Source organism: Penicillium mononematosum, assembly GCF_028829835.1.
Source record: "Penicillium mononematosum strain IBT 11891 chromosome Unknown utg000005l:1.0-9366267.0:1.0-9372171.0, whole genome shotgun sequence".
Classification (NCBI taxonomy): domain Eukaryota; kingdom Fungi; phylum Ascomycota; class Eurotiomycetes; order Eurotiales; family Aspergillaceae; genus Penicillium; species Penicillium mononematosum.
The window spans coordinates 617,424-639,761 of record NW_026643275.1 but is presented as its reverse complement, the minus strand read 5'-3'; the positions used below and the strand labels follow the sequence as shown (position 1 = coordinate 639,761).

At 52.6% G+C, this 22,338-nt stretch overlaps 6 protein-coding genes across 6 annotated transcripts; 2 read left to right on the top strand and 4 right to left on the bottom strand.

Annotated features, from left to right (window-relative positions):
* Positions 1-118: 118 nt before the first annotated feature.
* Positions 119-799, bottom strand: N7519_008367 (uncharacterized protein; the record flags this gene model as incomplete). The annotated part of the gene is made up of 1 exon (XM_057295143.1): positions 119-799. One exon carries the CDS (start codon positions 797-799, stop codon positions 119-121), a length of 681 nt encoding a protein of 226 aa, XP_057143025.1.
* Positions 800-1,333: 534 nt separating this feature from the next.
* N7519_008366 (ribosome biosynthesis protein MAK16) lies at positions 1,334-2,564 on the bottom strand (the record flags this gene model as incomplete). The annotated part of the gene is made up of 3 exons (XM_057295142.1): positions 1,334-2,228; positions 2,351-2,447; positions 2,510-2,564. 3 exons carry the CDS (start codon positions 2,562-2,564, stop codon positions 1,334-1,336), a joined length of 1,047 nt encoding a protein of 348 aa, XP_057143024.1.
* Positions 2,565-2,843: 279 nt separating this feature from the next.
* On the bottom strand, positions 2,844-6,623 carry N7519_008365 (aminophospholipid-translocating P4-type ATPase NEO1; the record flags this gene model as incomplete). The annotated part of the gene is made up of 1 exon (XM_057295141.1): positions 2,844-6,623. The coding sequence occupies one exon, from the start codon at positions 6,621-6,623 to the stop codon at positions 2,844-2,846; it is 3,780 nt and encodes a 1,259-aa protein (XP_057143023.1).
* Positions 6,624-7,398: 775 nt separating this feature from the next.
* On the top strand, positions 7,399-13,413 carry sec16 (COPII coat assembly protein SEC16; the record flags this gene model as incomplete). The annotated part of the gene is given in 4 exon segments (XM_057295140.1): positions 7,399-9,644; positions 9,664-11,326; positions 11,347-12,790; positions 12,848-13,413. 4 exon segments carry the CDS (start codon positions 7,399-7,401, stop codon positions 13,411-13,413), a joined length of 5,919 nt encoding a protein of 1,972 aa, XP_057143022.1.
* A 571-nt stretch (positions 13,414-13,984) lies between these two features.
* N7519_008363 (Hexokinase N-terminal) lies at positions 13,985-17,131 on the bottom strand (the record flags this gene model as incomplete). The annotated part of the gene is made up of 7 exons (XM_057295139.1): positions 13,985-14,011; positions 14,078-15,260; positions 15,306-15,395; positions 15,483-16,327; positions 16,374-16,643; positions 16,694-16,783; positions 16,853-17,131. The coding sequence occupies 7 exons, from the start codon at positions 17,129-17,131 to the stop codon at positions 13,985-13,987; spliced, it is 2,784 nt and encodes a 927-aa protein (XP_057143021.1).
* On the top strand, positions 16,833-22,062 carry N7519_008362 (GAS2 domain protein; the record flags this gene model as incomplete). The annotated part of the gene is made up of 5 exons (XM_057295138.1): positions 16,833-16,871; positions 17,790-18,322; positions 18,387-18,529; positions 18,573-20,551; positions 20,608-22,062. The coding sequence occupies 5 exons, from the start codon at positions 16,833-16,835 to the stop codon at positions 22,060-22,062; spliced, it is 4,149 nt and encodes a 1,382-aa protein (XP_057143020.1).
* Between the last annotated feature and the right edge of the window lie 276 nt (positions 22,063-22,338).

Genomic DNA, 22,338 nt, shown 5'->3' with positions numbered 1-22,338 from the left:
GGAACCACACGATCATTGAATGAACTTTGTCCTTGAGATCTATGTACTCGGTAAACATTGGACATGAAATAACGCCCCGACGCCATGCCTCCATCATGCAATGTATGTCTCCATAATCTTACCGTCTTCCAGACATTCCAACAGGCTTCCGAACACTAGGGTCAACATTGGGACTAGGAGACCTCCCTCCCTGTAACCTGGCCCGCAGTCGCTCCTGGGCTGAACCACCACCCGACCCCGCACGATCGAGATTTGGACGACTCTGGGAAGACTGATGCGACCCAGCTCGCTGGCTGGGCAATGGTCGCGCTCCAGATGGACTGGAGGAGCCTGATCCAGCAGGCGAACGGGACTGAGAAAATGTGGCAGCCGGCGGCGCGCTATTGGCCGAGGTAAGCGGTGGTGCTGCGCCGCCACGTCCGCGACGAAGACTGGCTGTCTGCGGTGCGGAGGATTGGGATGTGGGGGAGTCACCCCATAGGTCACCTAGACCGCCGCTCCGGCCAGAGGGGTTGGCGGGCGGCCCCTGGCTGTAGCCGCCGGAGGGTAGCTGGGAAGTCGCAATCGGGCGGGATTGTGCCGGAGCCGGACCCTTGGGGTCTTGTGGGAGCCATGGTGGGAATGGACGGCCTTTTTCGGTGTAATAGGCTCGAAGGGCGTTGGAGATGTGGGAGCAATCTTCGTTGTCGGGGTCGTCTCCCTCGTCGCCTAGGGTAATGGCACGGCGAAGGTTGGTGAGCCGTGAGCCCAGGCCAGAGATGGCCGAAGAGGTGGTCAAGGATGAGAGGTACGAGCTCATCTTGCAGCAGCGACTGGTGTGGTTGAGGAATGCGCGGTCTGCAGAATGACAGCTCCGATGCGGGGCGGGGTTGGCGCGAGCTGGAGCTTTACTTGTGGGACCCAATGCAAGAGATTCAGGGTGGAATAGTCGAGTAAGGTATGAGGATGGTTGCAATAAATTATTAATGGGGATATTAACAGAAGAACCGGCTCCTGGGGTGAGGTGAAGTCGTTCAAATGAAACTGAAAGGCAGCGGGACATTCATTGGGCCACGTGATCACGTGTTTCACCTTGATAAAACAGCAGAAGTCAGGTCTTGTCTCAAATAAATTATGTATAGGTATCTCGGGAATAAATGGGATATTGCGCGGTACAATTGGAAATAAAATAGACATTGGAAGATCTAGGATCGTGACTTGTAGTGGATGCAATATAGCAGGGTATGATGCCCGATCACTAGCAGAGAATAAGAATATGAAACAAAATAACTGACAGCCCAAACGCCATGCAAGATCAGGTAAACTTTTCCCAAATCCTTTAACATCGACAAAATCATGCCATGACCTGGTCCTTTCCAGCACCCTCGGTCTCGTATTCGATCTCGATGCGAGGACCCTTCTTGCGAGGCTTCGTCTGGGGAGCAACATGCTTCCGCTTGGCACTGGGCTTGGGCTTCTTCTCATCCTCGCTAGCCTCCTCGTCGTCCTCGCTGTCATCATCGTCACTCTCATCGTCATCGTAATCACTGGAATCAGCCGAGTCGACACCCAGCCAGTCCTCCATATCCTCGAGGTCCTCCTCCTCATCGAGATCGCTGACGTACTCAACCTCACCAACACCCTCTTCCTCCTCCTCAATTTCCTCGCCGTCATCCATGTCCACATCACGCTCACCATCACCAGCACGCTCAAGTCCACGGAGAACCTTCTTCCAGATACCCTCCTCGACATTGAGTGGCCGGTCACCGTAAGCACCGCTGCGCAGACGCTCAATAAGCTCACGCTCAATGGCTCTCTCGACCTTAGCGGCAGACTCGGCCTTACGTTCACGAGTCTCCTCACGACGGCGGATCTTCGGTGCCAGCTTGGGCACAACCTTCTCTCCGAGACGCTCGTCCTCCTTGGCAATGTTCTTCATGCGGATGTTGACCTGCGTCAGGCGGGTGAGACGCTGCTTGCACTTGTGGGTCAAGAACTTGGGCCAGTAGATAAGGCGCTCATCGACTTGCTCGAGGGCCTTGGCGTAGTTGGAAGATAAGCGCACACGCTCCCACCATTTGCTCGGCATGTGGGCTCGCTCGACGGTCTTCATGTACAGGTACATGACGCCCGTTTCGGGATCGCTTCGCACCGTCGCATACCGCGAGTTGGCGAGTGGGCAGGACTGGCGGTTGCACAGACCGCTGACGTTGTATTCATTGCGACAGAAATTTTGGTCTTTTGTCGTTCTTGAGAGAAGGTTGGAACTGTTAGTGAAAATGTTCTTGTTTTTCTGTTTTTTCTGTCCATGCATAAAGGAGACCAAAGGTTCTGCGGACGGAATAGCCAGCGAGTGAAGATTGATACTCACTTGAGTTTGTACGAGCAGAATTGCTGGTTGATGACCTGCCAGACAATTTCGTCAGACATGATGGGCGAGGAATTGGCAACCGAAAAAGTGGTTGATCCTAGAGTTCTATGCAGCAGATGTTTGACCCCGAAGAAAAAAAAAGATTCGATAGGTATTGACCGCCTTCCTGAGTGGGAGAGTCACGTGTTTGCTTATCGATTCCGCTCAACGTCATTGGAGGGCCCCGGGGGTCCGCCTTGGCATCCAACTACCACTACATGAACTTGACTGTCCTGGTGGTCAAACTTCCAAGGGTGGAATTGAAGTGATTGACCAATCTAATAGCATAGAAGTAGCCCGATTCTAGATGCCCTCAGCAAGTCAAGATCCTTGAGACTAATATACAGAGCCACATGATAACTAAATCGGCGGAAGCTAGGGCATGGAAGAGACAGATGAGAACTCCAAGCGAGAGAATAAAGTAGATACACTGAACTGATGATAAGCACCAACTCTATCCACGGACCTTTCGGTAACTTGGCGGGTGCCACGACTGTTTGATCATCTTGCCAGCCCAGACCGGAACCAGAGACACAGCTAACACAGCGAAAACACGCCACAGCCAGTCAAGGGTAATCACGTAACTAAGGTCGAAGTACTCGCCAAGGAAGGGGACGCTGCCCGCATATACAAGCAGCGTACCAATCAGACAGAAGATCATGACCGGGTGCCAGGTTGTGATTGCAGTGGCGACCATGCCCAGCTCGTTAAGGACGAGGGCCGTGAAGGAAAGACTAATTAGGCGCGGCCCTGTGATAGTATCCAACAATATCTGAGAGAGACCCTGAATCACTGCACCCTGGTAGACAGAGATGAGAACCCAGCCAAAGAACGAACGATAGCTTAGACTTTTCCCTGTCTTGAGCTCTTTGTAAAGCTCTGGGTAGAGATTGGCGAGACGCTCGTCGACATCCCGATCAAAGGCGAGAGAAAAGACTGGTGCGTTTGTATAGACAGTAGCGTAGCCGACCATGAGCCAGTTGATGAACAAGCCCTTGGGATCGAAGTGGCTCGCGATGCTGTACATAGTCTGGCAAACACTGATGATCAACCCACGGTGCATGATGAACTGTGCTAGCTTAGCAGACCGTTTGTACGAGTTGCGGCCGTGCCAGACTAGAAGCTTGGTCAGATGATGGAACTGCGTGATGCTGAAATCAGCGGCCAAAGATGCTTGGCGGCCTTCCTTGCCCACGATACCAATTCCGACATCGGCTGCTTGAATCATCGACACATCGTTGCCGCCATCTCCGATGCAGCAGACACGCTTCTTCGTGTGTTGGCGAATGAGGTCTGCAATCTCAGCTTTCTGGGTGGGGGAGCATCGGCATGCGACCACGGCGGGCAGTAGCACCGCGACAGAGATGAAAGCTGTTTTGAATTGGCCGAGCATGAGGTTCAAGGACTCGCCATCAATCAGCAAGCAGCAGTCAGTTTTGTTGCGCAGGAAGTCAAGAGCTTCTTGCGCAGCCGACTTGTCTGTGACTTTGGTGACTGTGTGAATGTACTGGCCCCGGGAGACCAATTTGGCAGAAATAGCGACACAACGCGCTGTCTCCACTTTATCACCCGTCAGCATCCAGATCTTAACACCAGCATTGCGTAACAGCTCGAGAGAGGATTTGACGTCGCGCTGCAGCCGGTCTTCCACACCGGTCACACCGGAAAGCTCTAAATCTTGTTCAAGATATTCGCTCACAACCTTCGCCATGCCCGCATCTCGCCCTTGGAAAGACAGGGACGCTTGTTTGTATTTGGTAGAGAATTCCTGGTATTGCTGCACGGAGATTCGTTTGCGCCCAACGACGAGAGTTCGCAAACCTTCGCGGGCCATGTTCGTCGTCTCCTCGTCAAGCCAGTCATTCGCTGCAACAATAGTTCTCATGACAGTGTCTGCACCCTTCTGATAGAACCAAATTTCACTGTCATCTTTGCCGGATTCAAGCACGCTTTCATTCTGCTGGAACTGGACGATAATCCCCATTCGCTTGGAGTCGGAAGTGAATGGGAAGATGTCGAGAATACGAGCCCGGACCACAACCTGCTTGGAGTCGGTGGATTCCAAGACAATACTTTGTCTGTCTCGATATGCTAGCTTTAATCCGACTTCTTCGGTGTATCGAATAATGGCAATTTCATCAGGCGAAGACGCTTGATAGTTCGTCACCTTGCGGCCGTCTTCCTCCTCCGTGGTCGGTGTGACATTATGACAGAGAGCAAGCGCTAAGATGATATCCCGGACGCGGGAACCAATCTCTCTTCTTGTCCGCGGCGCTGTGGCATGGCCGGCCTGCGTTCCGAAGACAGTGGAAGGGGTGGTCAAGGTATTGCCCGAAAACGCGAAAGCTTGACGAATAAATGAGGCGACTTCGTCCATTGCCTCGTTGGCGTATGATACAGTGCCAACGTGTATTTTTTTGAGCTCCATCTCATTTTGGGTCAACGTTCCTGTCTTATCTGAAAGCAGATATTCAATCCTTCCCAAATCCTCTGGAATTGTACTGGTGCGGACGACCGTTCCTGGAATGTCTTTGTCCCGTTCGATAAACCGCCCGTATACCGACTTGGCCATGTCCAGATTCACCCGAAGACTCATGGGAATAATCGTGGAGAAGAGAATGAGATAGATCATGATCGCAACGTACCATTTCTTATCGTTTGTTGGTTGGAATCTTTCCAAACCGACAAGGACGATCGAGAGAGTAAATGTGAGCGCGCAGAGAATTTTGGTTAGGTTGTTGATTTCGAGTTCTAACAGGCCGATCTTGGAACGGGAGGCGGAAGTTGAAAGCGAAGCCCGGGTTTGAGATCCTGTATAGATGATGACGGCATAGGTGATAGTATTAGACGCAAGAACAGTGTTGGCCCAGGCAGTATTGTCGATTGTCAAGGGAGCTGATTGATTTTCCACAGGCCCAGGCGTTCCTTCATTGTTTGGAGGCCCAGAGGATTTGTCAACATGAGCATCGTAGAATCCAGTGGGTGGTCCCAGCCCAATAGTCCCCATGAATTCGTTGACCCTCTTATCAGGTGCGCTAGCAGTGATTTGTAGTCGACCTAAATCGCCCAGAGGGAGCGATTGAGACATTATGGAAGGCAGGCGAAGCTTCCAGTCAGTTTCGCCATCCAATTGATCAGTCCGAATGAAAGTGTCGCCTGCTGGTGGATTTTCAATATCTTCACCATTCTTGGATGTGGTGTTGTTCGTGGGTTCGGACGATCCTTGACCTGGTTCGAGCAAGTCGGAAGACGCCCCAGGGACAGGTTCTTCCGTTAGTGAATGACGAGGAGTGCCGGAGTCATTTGAGATGCTCTTCAGAATCACCACATCGGCAGGAAGGCGTTGGTTCTTGCGGACTTTGAGCACATCACCAACCTTCAGGTCTCGCGATTTTTTTGTGACCTCCATCGCGTTGGACCTTCCTAATGCTATAGTGCAGTATTCTTCTGCATTGGCTTCGGCATCTCGCCGCCGACGACCAATATCATCAAGTGCCTCTTTACCCAATGATATCGAAACCACAAAGGCTAAAGGGGCAATGTAGGACGACATATATCCAATCCGTAGCACCGGGATGACCTGTGATAAAGCCACAAGGAGGAAGTATATGTTGAAAAAGAAGGAAAATTCGTTGTAGAGGGTTCTTGGTAGAAAGCTCCAGGGTGTGTATTTTGCATTCGAGACCACATTGGCCGGATACTTAGTAGCCTGGTACTGCCCGACAAGTACTTCACGGGGAGGTTGGTTCTCAGGGTCGTTGTCATTCGATCCAAATCGAATTGATGTGCTCTGTAGAAATGCGGGAGTCTTGAATCCTGGGAAGCGCAAGCGGTTGCCTTTCTTGGGAGGCTCATCGTTGAAATCGCGAGTCGACGCTCTGCGATCCAGGAGAGGCGCATCGTCGTCTTCCAGGTTTCTGGAGCTTGCATGCGAGTCCCGCAAGCCTTGTTCCTCCCGGTTCTCTAGAAGCGCATCGGTATCATCCTCCAAGTCTGCGCGTCCAGACGCACTGCGTCTCCACCGACTTGCCGCTCCGACACGCAAGTTGCGCAACGCGATAGCCGGCCCATAGCTTCTTTTCCGGCCGGTATAGTCCCGAGACTCACGAGACTGCTGAGGCGATGCCGTGCTGGGGTCTAGCTCTTCTAGATCCAAGTCATCGTCCGAGTCCGACAAGGTGCCTGGTGCATCGGGGTGGTCCAGGGGGTGTAGGTACTCGGATGAGGAACGCATTATGGGAAAGCTGATATGGTTCAAGTCAAATGGATTGCTGGTGGTATGCAAGGTGGAGCTTTTGGGCCTTGCGCATCCAAGGAAGGTTCATCTCAAGTATATGTTGTCATGTGTGGTAGTACTGGTCCAAACGCATATGCAGCATGATGATGAAAGAGTGGAGGGATGTTGCCAGGGTCGAAAAAGGGAACGAAACGCTTCTTTGTGTAATATGCAGTCAATGCCACGATTAAACAGATTTGTGAAATAGACAAAAAGGGAGAACCGCTTTGAATCTCGTTCAAGGATAGTCGATGACTGCCTGTTGGGCCACGCAATCACATGAGTGAGTGCATAATCCGTGGGCGACAACTAGCTGACGTAATGTTGCACTCTTAAGGTTGGACATAAAACGGCCGGACTATCAGTTACTCCGAATCACGGGTTTGCATGTTTCCTATTCGGGATAGCATCCGGATGACTCAGCGCCTCTTGACCCGGGGGAATGATAGGCGGAGATGGCCCTTTGCTGTCGCATTATTCTAGGACAATCCGACTGCTTGGTTATTCTTCGCCATCAGCTGATGCATTCATGATCGATTTATTTCTTTGAGTTTTTTGCTCTGTTCTATATCTACGCCGTCTAATGGACTTTTAAGTTGACTTCTTCGTCCCCGTTTTTCTTTCACGATTGTTGATCTCCTGAGGCGTCATTGGAGACGTGTCAGGTTGGTCCCTCCGGACTGCAGCCCCCCTCTCCCCAGTCACGTTGGCAATCGAGAACAACTTTGCACATATGGCGCACCAAGCGACCGAAAATGATTCGGAGTCATGGAATCCGGCGTTACGGCCGGAGAAGAACAACTCTCCTGTTACGATGAGCTCGACCCAGAGTGCGATGTCGGATCCGAATGCGGCGGATGAGCGAAAGGACGGGTCCCTAGATGAAGTTATATCTCCACAGAGCGAGGATTTCTCTGCGTGGGATATGTCCGACGAGGTAGACGCGATTCCGCCTCAACACACGAGCTTGGACGAGGTAGTGAACAATGCACCACCGGTGGTGGACCAGGCCGCGTGTCTAGACACTGATTCCGCTGAAGAGACCTGTCAAGTCCCAGATCAGACAATTGAAACGGCTCATACAACTGTTGCGCCATCTATTCAGAGCGCAGATGCCGTCCTAAATCCCGCCCTGCCAGAAACCCAGCCCGCAGAGCCAGTTCAGGCCGAAACACCTTCAGTCCAATCTGGTCCCACCACTATAGATGCGCGACCATCTGTTCAAACCGAAACCTCAGATACTGCGGAACAAGGAAGCACCCCGGAGTCGAAATTTGTGACGGAGACTACACCTTCAAGAGAGGAGCAACCAACGGTGCCCGAATCTACCTTGGACGCTTTTAAACATGAATATACCACTCAGTCCACCACTACCGAAGAACTGTTCTCACAAGCAGACGAGGGAATGCCGATTCTGAGGATCCCTGGGCCACCTTTGAGAAGGACCTTAGCAATACGCTGCCCCCCCACCGAAGAGGCTACCCCTCCTAGCAAAAATTTCCATACTATCCCAGACGTTGCCTCAACCTCTACTCAAATTCAGGACAGCGATGAGCCAAAGTTTGCTGAAGAAGCTATACGTCCATCGCCAGAGGAAGCAGCATTTACGGGTGCTGATGTCTTCAACTCCACTGGAAAGGTCATCGCTCCAACCGAAAATGAGCAACTGGATGTCGTATCTCGCTCTACAAAAGTTGAATCTGAGAATACCGGTTCACCACCTCCTGCCGCGGAGGCCTTTGCACCGGCCAACGACGCCCATCTAGACCTGGCCGCAGGGGACGTGGATACAACCACTCAGGATCAACCTTTCTGGAAAAACGAGCCGAGCGGTGAAGTCGAATCCGATGACGGCTTCTTTAACCAATTGAACAGCCAGACGAAGCCTATCTTTGCGCCGCCAGAAGCCGAGTCTAGGTTTGAGGAAGGGGTCCCATTGTTAGATGAGTCTACACCAGCTTCGCCTCAGCAACCACTGGAACAGGGAAAATCAATCGACAACGTATTTTCCAACGATGATGACGACGCGGATGGTTTCTTTAGCTCGGCTTCGAAGCCAGAGGCTAAGAACGACGATGAGGATTTCTTCGGCTCCATCTCTAAGGAAGATGCTGAGGAGCAACCCGTCGTTCATCTCGAACGAAAGAGCACGTCTCAGGTGTTGGAGTCGGCTGGATTTGCTCTAGACTCCCCGGTTAGTGACGCTTCGGCTGCAGCGCAGTTTGATGATGCACTGAAGGCTGCGTCGTTGGAGCCCCAAACAACAGCCGACCCATCGGAGGAAGAGCTGGCGGCACGGTGGGAAGCTGAGCTAGCCGATTCACCGGATGATGATCTGGCGGCTCGTTGGGAGGCGGCGTTGGACGATGACGATATACTGCTAGAGACTGAAGCCGCCCAATCTGTCCCTGCACAGGGGCACATTGATCAAACACCTGTTCAATCTACCAACAATGGTTTCTCAGCTGGCTTGAACAGTCCGTTCCAGACCCCTCAGGCCTTTTCTCAGCCAATCCCTGTTCCTAACATGTACACACCCCACCAACCGTCCACTGGTGATCTATTGCAGGGTGTTCCTCTTCCAGGCACTGCGCCGCCATCCACCGGAGCGATATCATCATACTTCTCGCAACCACCGCAGAACCCTGCGGCAACCCGGGAGAGAGCTTTGCTGAACGGTCAAAACAGGGCTACAAATCTCCTTACGACCTTCCAGATGATATCTCCCGACCTCGAAAGCCGGTCGTTACCCAAAAGCCTGTTCCTCCAACAGTCACTAGTATGCCCCCACCTCCTCCTCCTCCAGGTGCTTCTGCTCCTGGCTTCCCCCCTCCAGCGGCTCCCCCCTCAGCCGTGGTTGCCCCCCCCTGCAGCGAAGAATTTCTACGAGGAACTTCCTCTGGCGCCACCAAGGTCTAGGCCTGCCAGCTCAGGTCGGTACACCCCTAATCCGCAGGCGGCGCCGACGATGACCGGGTCGTCTATTCCTCCTCCCCAGGCTCAATATGCTCCCGCACCACCAGCTGCACAGCCTATCACGCTCCCAATTCAATCCACACTTCAACCGCCTGACCAGCTGGATCCGTATGCTAGCCTTGCATCGAGTGCCCCGGCGGGACCTCCTGCTGTTGCAAGATATTCTCCTCAACCTCCTGGCTTGCAAGCACCCTCGAAGCCGCCTTCGTTGCCGAGATATTCCCCCTGCGCCCCCTCCTACCTCTTCCGCTCGCAATCGTTATGCCTCGCAGCCACTTAATGTCCCTGGCCAAAATTTGCCTTTCCAGCCACGGACGTCGAGTCCGCTTGCACACCATGAAAAGGTTTCTTACCAGCCTGATCAATCACACAAGCCCCCATCTCTCGAGCCCGCGATCAATCTTTCTCCCCCGCGCGGGCAAGGAGCTGGCTTTGGACAAATCACACCTACCGCTTCGCAGTATGTCAATGGTCCTGTCAGCGTATCGCAGCGAGAAAGTGCGGGCTCACCTGTGCAACCATCTCCGCCTCAAAGTCGCTATGCCCCTCAGGAATATATCAATGAATTTGCCCAGCGTCTCGCGCCGGCTCCAGAATCTGCTCCAGCTCCCGCGACGAATGTGTACGTGCCTCCACCACCTAACGATATCCAGATGGGTCCACTTCGCAGGTCTCAGACCCAGTCACCTGCCCGGGACTTGACGAGCCCGCGCTCCTACGGGCAAAACATTGATACGCTCCAACGACCGGCTTCGGTGCAAGTTTCGGGCTCGCCGACTAAAACGGTCAATCCGTATGCTCCTGTGCAGGTCGTTTCTCAAGCCCGGGCTCCCACGCAGCACCTGGAATTTATTGCTCCCAATGATGGACATGAGCATGATTCCCTAGGGCGATGGAAGGGCGCTCCGATCTTCAAGTTCGGTTTCGGCGGAGCCGTGGTGTCTTGTTTCCCTAGGCACGTTCCTCGCTATTCCGCTGGACAAGTGGCGCCAATGATTCAACCCACCCTTGGTGAACCGAAAATTTCCCAGCTGAGCGAATGGCTGCCCTCCCCTGATAGCATTATCCAGCATCCTGGGCCCCTCAAAGCAAAGTCAAAGAAGAAGGACTTGCTTGCTTGGCTTTCTAGCAAGATTGCGGCATTCGAAAATTCAAACCTGCCAAGTTACGAACAAGTCCAGTCTGATGCACACAAACGCCGGGAGGAAAAAACCCTCCTCTGGAAGGTTGTCAAGCTTCTGGTGGAGAATGACGGTAACCTGGAAAGTTCCTCTGAAATCCAAAAGTCTCTCCGCCAGATCATCTTCCCCAACCTACCGAACCCGGATGCAGAGGGATCATACACCAGCGGCTTAGCTGCCTCAGGAGGATTTGCCCCGTCGGAAATGCCTGCCCAGCCCGATGCTGTTGATGCGCAGTGGTTGGAGGAGCTTCGCCTATACTTGATCTGTGGTGATCGGGAGAAGGCCGTCTGGAGCGCTGTCGATCGTCGTCTTTGGGGACATGCGATGATCATCTCATCCACCATGGACAGGTCAATTTCAAAACAGGTGGTGCAGGAGTTTGTCCGCCGCGAGGTCAGATCCAAATCCGCCAACACCGACTCACTTGCAGCCCTCTACGAGATATTCGCTGGAAATATTGAAGAGAGCATTGACGAACTCGTTCCCCGTCTGCCCGAGCAGGTCTGCAACTTATTAGCAAGGCCGATGGCCAGGGTTCTACTAAGAATGCTCTCGAGGGTTTAGACAAGTGGAAGGATACCTTGGGTCTGGTTTTGAGTAACCGAAGTTCCGAGGATCATCAAGCCCTGTTTTCCCTTGGTCACCTGCTTACTTCTTATGGACGGACAGAGGCTGCTCACGTCTGTTACATCTTCTCGCGTGCTGCCGTTTTTGGTGGCCCCGATGATCCAAACGCCAAGATCGCTCTCCTTGGTGCTGACCATCAGCGTTGCCCTTCTTCCTTAGTGGATCAAGATGCTATCCTGCTGACTGAAGCTTATGAATTTGCTACGTCTGTTCTCGGCAACTCTCCAACAGCCCATATGCCACATCTGTTGGCTTTTAAGATCCTGAACGCCAGGTGCCTCGTAGACAATGGTCGCAACCTGGAGGCGCAAGGCTATTGCGACGCAGTGGCAGCGGCATTGAAAGCAACCACTCGTCCCTCGCCGTACTATCACCAACACCTCTTTGCGGAAGTTGAAGAGCTGTCTGCACGTCTGCGTCAGACAACCAGCGACAGTGGCTCTTGGATCTCGAGGCCAAGCATGGAGAAGGTCTCGGGGTCTATGTGGGCTCGCTTCAATAGCTTCGTGGTAGGTGATGATAGTGATGCTGCATCAACTGGGTCCGGTAAGGGTGGCGAGAATGCGGAATTTGGACCTTTCGCAAACGTGGCTGGTACACCAACGATTAGCCGCCCACCGTCTGTATCTGACGTCTACGGTTCTTATCCTGGAGCAGCGACAGGAGCGCAGCCTATTCCTATCAGCGGCGCGTCCAAGTATCACCCATCCAGCCAACATGCGCCCAATGGCTCACCTGAGCAGTTCAAGGGCCGGTCTTCGATGGATTCTCAGAGATCTGCTTCCTACTTCCCGCCCGTTGGACAACGTCGAAGCTCACAAGAACTCTCGCCCTCGATTGATCAACACATGTCCTATGGAGCTCCAATGTATGGGTCGCCAAACGCGGGTGGGTATCAACAAACGCCACCGCATTCGTCTTATGTTCCTCTTGCTCCGGTAGAAGAGGCTATGTCACCCGCTGAAGCCCCTCCAGCTGCACAGCCCATGGTGAACGGTCTCTTTTACCAGCCTCCAGGACAGGCCGCTACATCCAGCGAATCCCCCTATTACCAAGGCCCTCCTGGTATGCCAGCTGGTGTACCGGACTCTGAATCACCCTACGCACCTCCAGTTCCCAGCTCGTCTTACGAGCCTGTTTCTTATGAGCCGGTTGCAGCTGCTGTAGACACGGGGTATGTAGCCCAGGAGGAGGATCTGCCATCTACCGAAGAACAGCCAAAGAAGAAGTCAATAATGGACGACGACGACGATCTTGCTGCTCGGGCAGCGGCTATCCAAAAAGCGGAGAATGATCGCAAGGCAAATGAAGCGTTCGCGAAAGCCGCCGAGGAAGATGGTATGTATCAATAACACCTATTGCTTATCTCACTTGCTAATCTGACTTCTGCTGTAGCTAAGAAGGACGCCCAGCAACCTGCCAAGAAGGGTTGGTTTGGTGGGTGGTTCGGCGGAGCTAAGAAAGAGGAAAACAATTCCGGTGGTGGTCCTATCCGAGCTAAACTTGGTGAAGAGAGCTCCTTTTACTACGACAAGGATCTGAAGAAATGGGTCAACAAGAAAGACCCTGGTAGTAGCGCGCCGGTCCAAGCCACCCCGCCTCCTCCTCGAGGATCAGCTCCTCCCAGCCGCACTGCTAGCTCTGGTAGCATGCCACCAAACGGTGCATCTCCGATGCCCCCAATGTCGGTCTCTGGCAGCCGGCCTCCATCGTCCTCAGCCGCAGCCCCGCCGTTGTTATCCTCCAGCCCAGGCTTCTCTGGTATTGCGCCTCGGTCTGTTTCTACGGGAGCGGCTATGCCGACACCACCTGGTAGTTCCAGCGGCCCGCCGCCGCGACCTTCTTCGTCTTTGACTCATGCCAGCTCAATCGATGATTTGATTGGTGCGCCCCAGGCGCGCAAGGGCAACACGGTTCGCGGCAAGAAGAAGGGCCGTTACGTTGACGTGATGGCCCAGTAACCATCAGACTTTATCTGAATGGCCGATGATATAGTGCTTACAGTCTCCGACTAACCCAGTGCTATAATGTCCTTTTCTTTTGTTCCATTATGTTTGTTTTATCGTTATGCCTTTTATTTGTTACCACATGATTTCTTTGATGAACCACATCCCCCTACCCTTGAATAATACGACCCCCTGTCACTAGATTTGTCATTGCCCCAGCATCCTGCATGTGTCTCGTTTCTTGCCCCGGCAGACACGCCATCTCTCTGCATTCTCCCTCACTGAACGCCATCTGAAGCCTTGCCTTTGCACATAGCTTGACCTTTGCTGTTCTTTGGCGCGACCTCATCCATGGAGTCAAGGGCTTGTACTCCTGGCATTATGTATATCATTCTCCTCCCCTTGATGTTCTATTGTGGCCTGACATTTTGTTGCTTGCTGGAACTTTCTGGAACTGGAGGCTTCTTCTTACATGGCTTCTCACATGCACCTGTCTTAATTAATAACGATTTCTAATAATTCATTCCGACCTTCAAACGCCTGAACTTTGGAAGATGACCACGATAGCTCAAGTTCCACCACATGATCATGTGGTAAATGAATTGATATAATACTGTAATGCGATTGTTAGAAGGCTAGGTCGTTGGAGGAATGCATTCTTGGGGTAATGCAAACTCACCGTCAAACAAGATTCCTCTTCATCGCGATGATGTGGCAGATAAACGTAGAGAACCAGTGCCATTTCATTGACGAAGCCTAACCACAACGAATGAGAAATCGAGTCAGCACTTGCACCAGCAAGCGGCAATTCCGAGGAGCATCGAAACTCACAGGCAACAACCTTGGGGCTGAGTCTACCAATACTGAGCACCCGACTCCAGTCCTTTCCATCAATCCGGACCTTAGCCCAACCAAAATCGAACGCCTCGCTCGCCTCGCGCTTTCGATTAAGCTCACTGGGCAGCTGGCTCATCTCCTCCTGAGTCATCTGCGCAGGATCCAACGGCGGGTTCACGAGGTCAGACCAGACACTCGCGATGCGCAGCTCGTCTGTAGCAATAGCTAGCCGTAGCGAACCATGCATATTAGCGGATAATTCAAGCTTGGGAGACGAGTTGGTGGATAGTGCCGTGGCAGCTGTGTTAGCGCCCGCTCCACCGAAAGAGACAGAGTGCATCCCCGGCGCATCGGGTGCCATCACGCCCGGCTGTCGGTTTTTGCTATCTGTGGATGCGAGTTTCGTGAAGCGATCGGAGATGCTCTTTAACTGCGCCAGGTTGGGTAGGATGATGTGCACTTCGGGGTCTGGGCAGTGCGGTTCGTGCAAGCCTTCGACTGCTGACTCGTGGAGGATCTTGATGGGAATTTCTTGCGTGATCCATGTCTGGCGTTCGCGTGGGCCTCGATCACCTGTCGTGTCGGCTGGTGCTTCTTCTGAATTGGGCTCGTCGCCAAAGCCGGCGTCATCATTGGTGGCCAAGGCCATGTTTCCCTCTGTCCATTCTGATGCGAGGACTGTTAGTGCCAAGAGAGGGGTCTTCTCTTTTTTAGTTAGTCGGAGCTGTGCATGTGTTGCGCCCCAGGCGGAGCGCAGGGCCCGGTTCAGGACGCTGATATTGACTTCGATATTGATGGCGTCGGAATTGGATTCTAGCTCGTAGGTTGTGTCATCGAAAATGGTTCCCTGAAAAGCAGTGAATATATAGATCATACGACTGATATCTTTGATATCATTGTGCTTACGACTGGTATTGATGCCCACACTTGTGTGCCTTGGTCGGGTATGATGGTAAAGCGGATCACCTCGTACTCCAGGCGCATCCAACATACCTTGCCCAGCGAGGACAATGACGCGGTGAGCTCTGATTTAGTTAGCTCAGATCCTTTGTTCTAACGATTAAGCTTACTGGAGAAGGTCTTGCTGTCTCTTAATTGTGTTCGGAACCGCATTGTGCAAGTGGATGATGGAGGGAGGAGGGCCGATCCCTAGTGAAGTGCTTATCGCTATCACAGAGATGACGATTTCACGTCTACAACTCTTTTTCTCACAATTTTCGAACAGTTTGATGACAATTCAATTTTACATATACTCCTCCGCATTACAATCTTCTAATTCACTCGGGTCAAGAGCCACACTCGCAACCAAAGCTGCTCCTACTCCAGACCCATCCTCGGCCGTGTTTAGAGAAATCCAATCCAATCTGTCTCCCTCCCAATCAAAAATATCACGAAGACCCTGCATTGCCCGTCCCTTCAACATACTATATTTACTGAACACCGTGCCATCAACCCCAACGTGGCACTGACGGATCCCTTTTTTCTTGCAGATGGCCGCAATTCCACACGCGTAGAGACGCGCTGCGCGCATCGAGATCAGGCCGATAAGATAACGACACGCTTTCAGCTCGTCCAGCGCGACTTCCAGATTGAGGCTCTCCTTGAACACGTGTTTCACGTCGGTGAGGCTTTCGGACATATCCGTCTCAACAGCAGACAGAAAAGATGTCTCCAATGAGTTCACGGTCCGGAGACGCGAGACGTCTTGGCCCTTGAAGAGCATACCTTCCTCATGCATTCTCAGCATTACCAGGCGCAGCATCTCTCCTATGTACAACCCAGATACCATCTTCTCATATATCTGTCTGCCTGGGTGGGCGGACTCATCGTCAAGCTGACGGTCAAATGGAGTCAACGGTAGTACCTTACGCTCGCTATCAAACGCACCGTACTCGGTGTTGATGATCACAGTTGCATCTTCAGGCAGTCCTGAGCCACGCAGCTTTGGGATCAACCGGCACTCTTCCATGTACGCTGCGTTGCAGCCAGTACTGAAAATACTACCAATCTTTACATGCGGATCCCGGTAATGTGATGCGACAAGGGTCCCCGCTGTATCATTGACGAGGGCGACTATTCTCACTGGGACGTTCTAGTTTGATCAGTTTCGATTCCCTTGGTGTCGAACGTGAACTTACCTTCTTTGCTAGTTCTTCCTCCAGCTGAGGTACTACGTCGTGTCCTACCACTCCGGAAACATTGAAATTTTTGGTCCAGTGTTGCAGAATGCCACTGCGGATAGACTTTTGCTCCACTGGGAACGAGAATGTAAACGCCATCGGTAGTGGGTTTTCAGTACCGAGGCCACTGTGGTTTTCACTGAGGAACGATTTGATTTGGTCCGCAATGAAACCCCACAGGGCCTCTTTTGTGGTCGTCTTGACTTCCTCCGGAAGCTTGTATTTCCGCTGACGTTGCTCCAAGTCTCTCTTCCCGCGGAAAGACAGACATCACACACACGGATGTTGGTTCCTCCCAGGTCAACGGTGAGAACCCGTCCTCGCTCCTGGCCTGTTGGGTATTTCATAATCCATGTGACGTTCATAGGCTTCAGTTCAAGCCAAGATTCCAGTCAACATCTACTCGATACTCAAATCATGGGGCAATGGATACTGACAACAGACCCACCCTCGATGGTAAGACCCTTTTCCAGCTCCTTAGCAAAGTGATCTGAAATCGTCTTCAACTTGGGCGCATCGAGCCAGAACCAATCTTCATATTTCTTGAGCTCCTTAGTGAGCTCTTCGGGAGACCTTCCAGAAGGTCTGGGCTGTAGCGGAACCCTTGCATGATGATAGGCTTGGTAGAAGATGCTTCTGCAGATCTGCAATTCTGCAACTCTGGAGAGTCTCGGGGATATTCCTGGACCTATTTGGGCTAGGAGGTGCGCCCTCATGTTCCGACAACGCCATCGTTACCGCATAGTGATAGCAGAAATCGACCAAATAGGTAATTTGTTTTGGTTTTGCTGGGTCAATATCTGCTACGGAGTATATAAGGAATAATTGGTCAAATATTCGAATATTCTCCCTTGCGTCTAAAGTTGAAGCTATTTTCAAATAGCCTTGTTTCCCCTTCCGGAAACACTTTGACATCTTTTCTTCGGTTCAACATAGAGATTTTTTCCCTTGTTCAAGCCCTTCGATATGCTCGAATTGACCAAGTTATAACATAAAAAATGAAGAAAGTGTAGTATTCTCCCCCATAGTACGGCGGATCACCCGGCGGTTCATATCGGCAACTCCACTCAAGACCTTAGGGCCTTTTTCCCCCTGATCAGATCTCCACTTCCAGAAATAAATTCAACTTCAGAAAATCTTCCGAACTATTGTTTTGATATCATTGTGATCAGAAAGCAGGTCTTTCTGTTCTTGTCACTCATTTGTGCCCACTATCCACTCTCTCCGCACTCCCTCACTTCTCGCTTCTTCTCACTTTACTTCGATCTCTCCTCAACTTCCAATCATTTTTCCCATTTCTTTATTTCTCATCGATTTCCAATTTCCAGCTTATTGCTTGCCAAGTTCTGCACTTTCTTAAGACGCGCGTCTCAGCATGCGGGCTCGACAGTCCTCTTTCCCGCCCTCGTTCCGACGCCCGTCACTTACGTGCCATCCTCGAGCCATTCGAGGCTCCCTGTGACTTTACACGACTTAGGCCGAGCATCTATTCGGCATGGCGCCCAGTCAGATAAGCCCGAGTCGCCCTTCCATCCGCCTGTCCCCGTCCAATCCCACTCCCGAAATAACTCGCGTTCAACTTCAGTTGACAGAATCCCTGGCTCCGTCTACCAGCAACTCGACCCTCTCCTCAGCAACCTCTCTCCCGAATCAACTCTCCAAGCTCTCACATCAACGGACGCAGTCCCCTCGAACGAACAAGCCGCTCATGATATCCTCTCACGAAGTATCTCCCAGGTGTCGCCGTCGGAACGCGCTCTAGGGATACGCGCCGCGGTAGCTGCCCAAAACTTGAACTTATGGCACAAAGAGGTTCAATCATGGGATTGGCCAAACCAGCGCGACGCGAAGGTGGGGATGGGCTTCATTCCTCCACATCAGTCGCACACTGGGGGAAATCCCACCCCGTCGGGCCTCTTGGCTCCCCCCTAGCAACACCCAGGAAAGCTACTACGGGAGCTTGTTAGCAAGCGTGGTCGAGCGATACGAGAAGAGAGCCGACGAAATCCGTGATGGAATGGACGATCTTAACGTGGAAGAATTAAAGGAACACGTTTTGAATGCCCACATTCCATCTCAGGTCTCGGCCCTCGTCCGCCACAAGCTGCGCGTCCGTGCCTCCGCCGCTTAGCTATGTACAGCTGAGCGACTTTACAGCTGTTATTACCGCGACAATTCTGCGAGCTCTCCCACATCTATCGCGACTGAACGCCCTACTTGCCACTTGGGAAGTTCGCATTTTTGTCTTACGCCAAATTCCTGGTCTGCTGCGAGAGCTGAGCTTGACCCGCTCTGCCCTTGACTCCTCCCTCCACGCCTTACGAACCCCGCATTCCTCTGCCTTCGGCCCGAGCGAATTCTCCGACGCGTCCCTAGCTGCCAATCATGTTAAACTGGAATCCGCGGTTGTGGCTGTGGGGAGGCGGATGGACCGAGTTCTCGATGCATTGGAGGGTCGTCCGGATTCGTTGCCCGAACAATGGATTGATGACTTAGAAGCCATCGAGTCTGACTTTGCTGCGTGGGTGGTAGAGGCCGATAAATACAAGGTTCACAGCGCGTTGTTGCGGTCACAAGCCGAGGCTCAAATGGCTGAGATGTGCGCAGCCGAGCTCCAGCGCGCAGAGTCATTGGAGGAAATACGACAGGACCCAGCATCCGATTCAGCTGGATCAGAACCTTCAGATGATCTCTGTTCCACTCAGGAGCATGTCATCGAAAATGAGCCTGAACTTCAGTGTGATCTTAAACTCTCGCCCGGTGATGCAAAGCCGACTAGCTCACAATCTGTTGAAGAATCAACGGTGCCTCTTCAAGAGACGCCACTTCCTGCAGATTGCGTGAAAGGGGATGCCTCACCGAACTCACAACTCTCGATATCTTCTTTATCAAAGTCTCCAATCGCAGAGAAGCAAGAAGATCTCACACCTGTGGTTGTGGCAGAGGATCTAGACACACCAACACAGTCCGACTTCCCACCCGATCCTGCGATCAGTCGAAAGCCCTTTTCAGCTCCTGTACATACGCCTCGCGCAATTGATCGCACCTCGGAAAACAAAGAAAATATTCCCCCGCTCGGCTTCCAGCAGCTTGACGGAGCTGTGTCACCTCCCGGCCAAGCTTCGACAAGAGCAAGTCCATTATCCGAGCATAGTGCTCTGGCCGAAGATCCTTGCGTTCAACACTCCGCTGCACCTGAGATGGAAGTCAAACGTGCTAAGGTTGTCGTTCCTGCTGGTGTACCTGCCGGGGAAGAGTTAACAACCTCTGCTAGTCACAAAGACTTGCCTGATGACACTGTCGTTGATGGAAATGCAAGAAACTCCGACGAGCAAGGAAAGCAATCTGCTCCACACTCCCAGCCAACCGAAGTCAGTCCTGAGCCTAGAACTATTGGTTCCCCCGTCGGCCAAGATCCCAACTCGCCGAACGGGCCGAGTGGACAGACTCAGTGTGATACTCCGGTGGCAGCAACTATCTCTCCGGTGCTCACGCCAAACAGGTCAGAGATCCGAGTGCCGAAATCGAGACCCTTTGGCTGGGTTTCCCAAATACCCATGGCTGTAGCATCACCTAAGTCGGGCTCAAATCCTACGGCCACGAAGTCTTACCAGCCGTCGAATGATGGGATAACAGAATCCTGTCAACAGACGGTTCGCAAGCCGTTACAGAGCCCTATTAAACTTTCTAAATTCCGCCCAGGCAAGCCTGATCTCGACAAAGATGGCAAAGTGCACCAAATTACGCATCGTCGTCGGACATCTACTGGTTCTGTAGGTTCCTTGCTTTCAGACCATTCCTCCCTCATATCCAGTCCTGAGGCACCCGAGCCGCGCACAGCTTCCTCTAATGTGACACCTTTTCGGCCATCGTCTCGCTCAGAATCTACACATGCTCCTTTCCATGGGGACTATACCTTGAGAGAGGATCGCCTCCGTCGTTTGGAAAACCAAAAGCCCGACCCGCGAGTCTCCTTCCAACAGAGTCGCACGGTCAGCCTGCCTCTCGAGCGTTTTATCAATGAACGCTTGGAGTTGGGCCTTGGAAGCGAATCGGCGCCAGGTGTGGCTAGTGTGAAACCGTCTAGGACTAGCACACACTCTGTTACATCTGGCGACTTCCCCGAACCCCCAAAGGTATGTGAAACTATTGTCCGCACTCTTATACGCTCATCGCTAATTGACTCTCTTAGACACGAAGCAAAATCAAATCCCAGGATACTTCTGCTGCATCCGTTGCACCAGTTCCACGTCTCCCTACTCACCGTCATCAACTGTCACGAGGGAAGTCCGCAACCGACTTGAATTCTCAACATGAGATGGCAAGAATTGCGGAACGGAACAAAAAGACATTCGGGATGAATTCCGCCCGAAGAGCCATGGAACACCTTCTTCAGCCCAAGTCCCTCCGATGGCGGCAGCGACTGACTGCCCATCCAAGTCTCGAAAGTCTGGGTGTGAAGAGACAAGAGCTGTCCTATGTAGAAGAGCATGGATCTGAACCTACCGATTTTGGTTTCCGCGCTTCCTCGCCAACCAAACAGAGCAAGCAACCGCGAGACCAGCTCGACGAAAAGGTTAACTCCATTCTCAACTCGTTGCCTGGTCATATCCATATGGTCGACTCCAACCACGAAGCGGACACATCCTCATCCTCGTCATCCTTAGACAGACGAATGCGGTACCGATCCGAATCCCCCACTGGTTCAGCTCGGAACAATATTCCCGCAAATTCTCTGACGTTGATGCCAGCTGCCCGGAGACGGCATTCCCATGCCTACAAGACAGAGGACAGCTGTGTCAAACTGTATCACCTCCATCACGGGGGCCAGTCCGCACCGACAAAACTGTTCGTCCGCACTGTCGGAGAAGAAGGGCAGCGAGTGATGGTTCGTGTCGGCGGTGGATGGGCTGACCTTGGCGAATACCTTCGCGAATACGTCATTCATCACGGTCGCCGTAAGGTTTCTGAGACGCCCCGTGTGGAGGTGCAGGGGATAAAAACACGTTCATCGCCGTCTTACGCTTCTCCGGGTACTATGTTGTCCCCCGCTACCCCATATCTTGCCTCCGGCCGGGCTACCCCCTCCCGACCACCATCCGTGCTCGGTGCTCGGCCACCTTCATCACTTACTGTTCACAAGAAACGACGAGGCTCAACCGCATCCGACGCAATGGGCACTAGGGCAGTGACAACGGGCCATATTTCCTCCTTCACCTCACCCCCACCAACGGCCGCCCCTCTCCCTTCTTCGGCCGGCAGACGTCTTTCGGTGTCTTCCGGCTATTCAATCGGGGACGCCCACTCCCCCGGCAACACCGCTACTGCCCCAATTGCCAGCGACTCCCGTTCCACGCCGCTGGGCTTAGCTGGTCCCAAACCGCGTGCTCGGTACGAATCCATGAGCCCAGAGGGCGAAGCCTGGGTTGCAGATGTTCTCCAAAAGACACGCCGCTCCAGCTCCCTGAACCCACCCCAGTTCGCACTGAGTATGCCGCCGGGCCATGATGCTGATGACCGATCTGAGATTGGCGACGGCAGCGTGGTTGGACACCCCTTGCCGAAAGTCCGCAGTATTGGCGATATCGGATCTATCGGCACCAGCAGGCGAGTCGTGCTGAAAGGTCTTGGGTCTCGCAGGCCATGAACTTCGACAAAAGTGATCTTTCGCATATAATTTTTGTTCTTCCCTACTTCTATATTTTATCCGTTTTTATTTCCCCGCTATGCCTGTCATGGATGGGTCTGCAGTTATTTTTCTTCTCGTCATCCCGGGCTCTACCTGGGCTCTTGGACATATGGACATTTGGGAGTACATATTTTGTCTTCCTTTCATATCTCGGGTTTTTATTTTCTCTTCTACTTGCATCAGCGTGGCGAATCTGTTCTCACTTGGTTTTTGTGTTTGTTTCGGGATTTGGTG